The 6,688-nt window shown below is 33.9% G+C and overlaps 1 protein-coding gene across 1 annotated transcript; it reads left to right on the top strand.

The window, feature by feature from the left end:
• Positions 1–276: 276 nt before the first annotated feature.
• On the top strand, positions 277–2,554 carry LOC127728338 (uncharacterized). The gene is made up of 2 exons (XM_052235689.1): positions 277–802; positions 1,373–2,554. The coding sequence occupies exons 1-2, from the start codon at positions 718–720 to the stop codon at positions 1,885–1,887; spliced, it is 600 nt and encodes a 199-aa protein (XP_052091649.1). The 5' UTR covers positions 277–717; the 3' UTR covers positions 1,888–2,554.
• Positions 2,555–6,688: the final 4,134 nt, after the last annotated feature.

Genomic DNA, 6,688 nt, shown 5'->3' with positions numbered 1-6,688 from the left:
TATAAAAAATGCCACATTTTTAAAGGCAGTGCTTTAATGCCTTTCTAGTTGCCGGGTTAATCCTTCCTTCCGCGATATCCAACTTATCTACGTGGGGGGTCGTTAGGCTCCAAGTAGATCCGGAAATGTTGAATTCTCTCCTCTTCTTATTGTGATATAAAATGTTTTTTGTTTCATTTCATTTACATTGGGTTTGAGAAACGATCATTGTGTTTTGTTAGTTTTAAAAACTTTTGATATATTTGTATTTTGCATTATAAGCAGTCAACCGATTGACAATCTAGAATTATTTGAATTCCGTGTGGAAAGAGCTCGGGTTAATTTCGAGTGTTATCTGCAATCTATATGTTTATAAATCATTTCAGTCGTTGATATAATAATTAAAGGTCGACTGAACATGAATTATATTTTACAATTTAAAGCGCATTTCTGTTTATGCACGTGAACCCGTCTAACGTTATTGTTATTTCGCAGTTACATAAAGTAGCAAATTATCGTTCCTGAATAGGTGGCGCCGTTGTAGCCGATCCTGTTCCTCAACTTCCGGTTTCTGCACTGTGCAACTATTTCAGTTACATTTTTAATTAACGATGCCAAGTACTTGTTGTTGTGTACCTGGATGTCATTTAAGAGGAGGACATGCATTTCCAAATGACTTAAAAAGAAGGAAAAGTTGGATCAACGCCATGGCCCATACGCAGATTGGACGAGAACACGATGAAATCGTGGAGTCCATCTCAATCAGCTGTTGTTTGCAAGGCACATTTTACTGAAAAAGACTACGTGCAGGAAACTATTCATGGTAAAACTCTATTTTCTTTTTGAAATATATCGTTATATATGTAATCGCCATGCGAATAAACCAAAGTCTGTTTACAACCGCAATTATCGTTTTAGTATAAAAGGGGGTGGTTAATTCAAGACGTCATAATTTTTTGGATTACGATTCAATGTGATCTGTTTGAGATTTTTTGGTGATTGCTACAATTATAATGATTTCTTACAAGAGGTATATCATACTGAGAATTATTTTAGCAGTAATTATGCTAATGTAGTAATGACAGGAATGCATAAGCTATGCCTCATAGACTTTCTTGAAAAATATCAATGACAATGTTAACAGGAACAAAACAATGACATGCTCTCATCTATATTATAGTTATTTAGGTACAAACAATGTACGTTTGTTGCATAAGTCTCTCATTGTTTGTCCTTTGGATTTACATAACATACATTGAATCAGGCAAACATAGTTTTATCCAGATTGTAATGAATAAATCTAGTTAATTTTTCGCCAGGTATTACAAAGTATACATTGCTAATGGAAGTTCATTTAATTATCAAAAAACTAATGTTTTATAACCTTTTTCAGGGTGCAAACCCACCATTCAGAGACTTAAGTCTACTGCCATTCCCAGCCTATTTTCCTGGCCCAAGCAAGAGACTGAATCGTCCGCAAAAAGAAAAATCAGGGCAGTTTCCTGTGAAAACAAAAGAACTAAACTTGATGAATATTGTAGTAGAAATCTAGAGGAAAGTTTTGATTGTAAAGTTGGTTTTCCTGAAGAAGTCATTCATACTGCAGAAAGGATTTATGACTGTCCACCACCAACTGCCGAGCTTATGTTGAGCTTCACAGATGGAATTATGCAAACACCATCAATGCCTATGTTTTCAGCAGAGAATTTTGAAATGAAGACGCGTGACACAGCCATGCATTTTTATACCGGTTTAGAGTTGTATACTAAATTTTTATTTGTTTTGACCACACTTGGTCCAGCAGCACATTGTTTGAGATACATATATTTTCAAATTGATAGGGTGTCAGTTGAAAATCAGTTTTTTTATGACTTTGATGAAATTGAGACATTATACAACCAACTTTGAACTTTCTAGATTCTAGATTGAATCTAGTGTTAAGAATATTGTGTATACATGGATTGTTTTTATGTCTAAACAGTGGTGTGAGGCTAACACTTGGCCATCTAGTGGTTTAGTCAGGTATTTTTCACCATCCAACTTCAAATTAAAGTTTCCTACGACTTGGATTATTATTGACAGCACAGAATATCCCGTGATAAAACCTAAAGCTCCTAGAGCTCAGGCAACCTTTTCATCATATAAAAACAGAAACACTGAAAATACTTGTATGTTCGACACCTGGTGGTTTAGTCAACTATGTCTCTAATGCATATGTTGGTTCTACCAGTGACTATGAAATAGTTGAAAGATGTAGAATAGTTCAATTATGTGATCCAGGTGACAGTGTGATGGCAGACAAAGGTTTAAATGTGCAAGATTTGTTTGCTAACTTTTTTCAAAAAAAGAAACAGAATTAGTTCCAAAACTCTTATACGGGATAGAAAAGTCTCCAATTAACATGTGCACATAGAGCGAATTATTGGACTTGGCAAAACATACAAAATTCTAATCAATCCTATGAATAGAACTGAAACAAAACTTTCATCTGAAATAACATTTAGTTGTACTATGTTGTGTAATTTTAGAACTTGTATTGTGCCAAAGGATGCATAAATAAAAGTGACGCAATGAATTTTGTTCTGATATATATATATTTATAATTACATGCACATGTAAATTGTAATGCATATAAAAATAAGGAGATGTGGTATGATATTCAGTGAGTTTATCGAACTAAAGTGCATAAGAAATGGGTTTAAGCAGTTACAGGTGTTACTGTCACCGTACAATCTCCAACAATGAGAAAAACTTGTACCGTGTAAAACATTTCAGAGATCTTACCACTAAGTTTTGTTGTCTCACCTTGACTTTGGTGAATTGTTTATATCTGTTGATGTAAATATAAAAAAGAAGATGTGTTATGATTGCCAATGAGACAACTCCCCACAAGAGACCAAATGACACAGAAATTAACAGCTATAGGTCACAGTACGGCCTTCAACAATGAACAATGCCCATACCGCACAGTCAGAGCTCTATAAAAGGCCCCGAAATGACAATGTAAAACAATTTAAACAAGAAAACTAACGGCCTAATTTATGTACAAAAAATGAACGAATATAACAAATATGCAACACATAAACAAACAACAACCACTGATTTACAGGCTCCTGACTTGGGACAGGCACATACATGTACATACAGAATGTGTCAGGGTTAAACATGTTAGCGGGATCCCAACCCTCCCCTAACCTGGGACAGTGGTGTAACAGTACAATATAAGAACGAACTATAAAAATCAGTTGAAAGAGGCTTAACTCATCAGATGGATAAATACAAATACAAGTGGACGTGGTCGGGTAGTTGTACATCCAAACAACAAAAAGACACTAAGTACAGATCTGAGAGTACTCAAAGTTACTGACAGCTAGTTCAAAGCCACTAACAACTGATAAAAAAATCTTGCATCTAAGACTAAATTATCAATCCATAAGCTCCCTTTAGAATTTTATAAATTTTAGATTTTACATTTCTGAGTTATGGGGTTTTATTCATTAAAAAAGGGGGGATTTTCCAGTTTTTGTCGAGCCTGCGACTTTTGTCGCAGAAAGCTCGACATAGGGATAGTGATGTGGCGGCGGCGTTAGCTAACTTCTTAAAAGCTTTATATTTTAGAAGGTGGAAGACCTGGATGCTTCATACTTTGTATATGGATGCCTCATGTTACGAAGTTTCCGTCAGCCACATGTCCAATGTCCTTGACCTCATTTTCATGGTTCAGTGACTACTTGAAAAAAAAGTTAACATTTTTTGTAATGTTAAATTCTCTCTTATTATAAGTAGTAGGATAACTATATTTGGTATGTGCGTACCTTGCAAGGTCCTCATGCCCCTCAGTTTTCACTTGACCTCGACCTCATTTCATGGATCAGTGAACAAGGTTAAGTTTTGGTGGTCAAGTCCATATCTCAGATACTATAAGCAATAGGTCAAGTATATTCGGTGTATGGAAGGACTGTAAGGCGTACATGTCCAACTGGCAGGTGTCATCTGACCTTGACCTCATTTTCATGGTTCAGTGGTTATAGTTAAGTTTTTGTGTTTTGGTCTGTTTTTCTTATACTGTATGCAATAGGTCTACTATATTTGATGTATGGAATGATTGTAAGGTGTACATGTCTAGCTGGCAGGTCTCATTTGACCTTGACCTCATTTTCATGGTTCAGTGGTCAAAGTTAAGATTTTGAGTTTTGGTCTTTTTTTCTAATACTATATGCAATAGGTCAACTATATTTGGTGTATGGAAATATTTTATGATCTATATGTCAGTAGCGCAGGTTTTATTTGACCTTGACCTCATTTTCACAGTTCATTGCTCAGTGTTAAGTTTTTGTGTTTTGGTCTGTTTTTCTTAAACTATAAGCAATAGGTCAACTATATTTGTTGTATGGAAGAATTGTTAGCTGTACATGCCTGCCTGGCATGGTTCATCTGACCATGACCTCATTTTTATGGTTCATTGGGAAATGTTTAGTTTTCTTGATTAATGTTAAGTTTATGTGACAGTTGTAATAAAGCTTTATATTAAGGACTATCAACATAATATCAGTGATTAGTAAAGAAGGCGAGACATTTCAGCGTGTGCACTCTAGTTGGACAACAACTCAAAAATGCTTTAAGCAGTTCGCATGAAACTTTGGTGAATTATTTATAGCCATTGATGTAATCTCCCTATAGATTTTCATAAATTTCAAATATGACATTGAGAAGAAATTGAACTTTATTTGTTTATTGTCTGGCAACAGATTTATTAAGTATTTCGCAACAGCACAGTGTATTACACAACAGCAAGAAATCTTTAATTGAATATAAATTCAATTCATATAACCGATTTCAAGTTCTTTGACTACATTTATTCAGAAACTATAATATGTCAAATATTTAATTACAATCCAAATTCAGACCTGTATCAAGCTTGAATATTGTGTCCATTTTTGCCCCAACTGTTCAGGGTTGGACCTCTGCGGGTGTATCCAGCTGCGCTCAGCGAATCAGTTTATTTCTTAATTAAGAACTCCTTTTTTCATTCATAAATTACTTTAAACTTGGAAGTATAATTTTGCTTGGAGTTATACTTTCTTAAAAAAGTATTGTCATTGAAAGAGTTGGCATGTTGCAATGTACATTTATTCTACATAGTTCTATGGTACCAAATCAAAAGTTTATATAAAAGAAAGAAGTCAAAGGTTCCCCATCATAGTTAAGTTACATACATTTGTTTTGTACCTGAGGTCGTTGAATATAGATCATTATATAAATAAGGAGACGTGTTATGATTGCCAATGAAACAACTATCATCCATACTTAACAGTAACAAACCACATTTGCAGAGTTGAATAAAATACAGTTGATAACATTTACCCATTACTAAAAAGAAAATGCCTAACTATTTTAAACAGTATTTGAATATCAATTATATGGTCATTTTCATAAACTTCCTGTTACAAAACTTTGAATTTTTCGAAAAACTAAGGATTTTCTTATCCAAGGAATAGATTACCTTAGCCGTATTTGGCACAACTTTTTGGAATTTTGGGTCCTCAATGCTCTTCAACTTTGTACTTGTTTGGCTTTATAACTATTTTGATCTGAGCGTCACTGATGAGTCTTATGTAGACGAAACGCGCGTCTGGCGTATTAAATTATAATCCTGGTACCTTTGATAACTAATTTGACTATAAACATAGATAAAAAAGGTACAAACTGGACATAATGCACTAATTCATAAACAAGTGAGAACAATCACCTTCATATAGTGCTCAGAATATGACATTCATATAACTTGTTCAATATCATTAGAGAACTCTAAATCTTAAATACTGAAAGCCACCTCTGATAAGTACACTGTACTATGCAAGATAATGATATAACTGGACTAAAAATACACACAACCTGTAATTAACTGCCTTTACAGCGCTTTCGCGCTTTGATTTATAATTGGTATCATATGGCTTTGAAACTTTGTAAACTGTTTTATAATACACTAAGCTTAAATCATGCCAAGTTTTATTAGAATTGGTCAAGTTTTAGACCCCTAATAGGATATAGTTCCTTTTAATTAGAGTGTATTTTTTCTTAATTTTTTTTCTTTCCCTTCCTCACTCATTTCTTAGTTTTTTTGGGGTGGAAATAAAAGAAGAGAGGTGAAATAATCTTTTGGATGTTGTATTTTAACTGATTTTGATATGGAAAGAGTGATTAGGCCAGGTGCAAAAAGGTGATATTTACAGTTTTCGGAACATCTCTTGACTTGTCCATAGGGGTATGGATGTGTATTGGCTAAATTTGTAAGAGTCATTGGTTCAATCTTTCTGAATTTTGGATATATTTTTGGACTAGTACTATACATTATACACACAAAAGATTTGACAAAAATGCAAGGTGCAATTTTTTTAATGAAACAAAACGTTATAAAGAACTAATAGGGGAATTTAATTGTGGTCTGTGGCCACCTGCCTTGGGTACACAAAAGACCAACCTAATGCTGGGAAAATGTAATAGTACCGTTTTCCCTACACTCAATGTTAGTGTAGTATTGCGGAGCATGTAAGGAACGGATATGAACTCTGCACCGGAGATTGATAAAGAACAACAAGACTTAGTGTTCTGCTCTTTTTAACTTATTCTTTTTTTTAATTAAGTTTTATCTACTTGAATACAGAACTGAATATGCCATTAAAAAACAAATAACTTAGTAAAATACAAT

Source organism: Mytilus californianus, unplaced genomic scaffold (genome assembly GCF_021869535.1).
Source record: "Mytilus californianus isolate M0D057914Y unplaced genomic scaffold, xbMytCali1.0.p SCAF_2, whole genome shotgun sequence".
Lineage (NCBI taxonomy): Eukaryota > Metazoa > Mollusca > Bivalvia > Mytilida > Mytilidae > Mytilus > Mytilus californianus.
Note: the sequence above shows the minus strand (reverse complement) of the source record. Positions and strands in the feature narration are given on the sequence as shown.

Excerpts from the sequence above, each read along its gene's own strand:
- LOC127728338 (XM_052235689.1), top strand. The coding sequence starts at position 718 with ATGAAATCGTGGAGTCCATCTCAATCAGCTGTTGTTTGCAAGGCACAT. Across the intron at positions 803-1,372 it reads CGTGCAGGAAACTATTCATG|GGTGCAAACCCACCATTCAG; the intron begins GTAAAACTCTAT and ends AACCTTTTTCAG.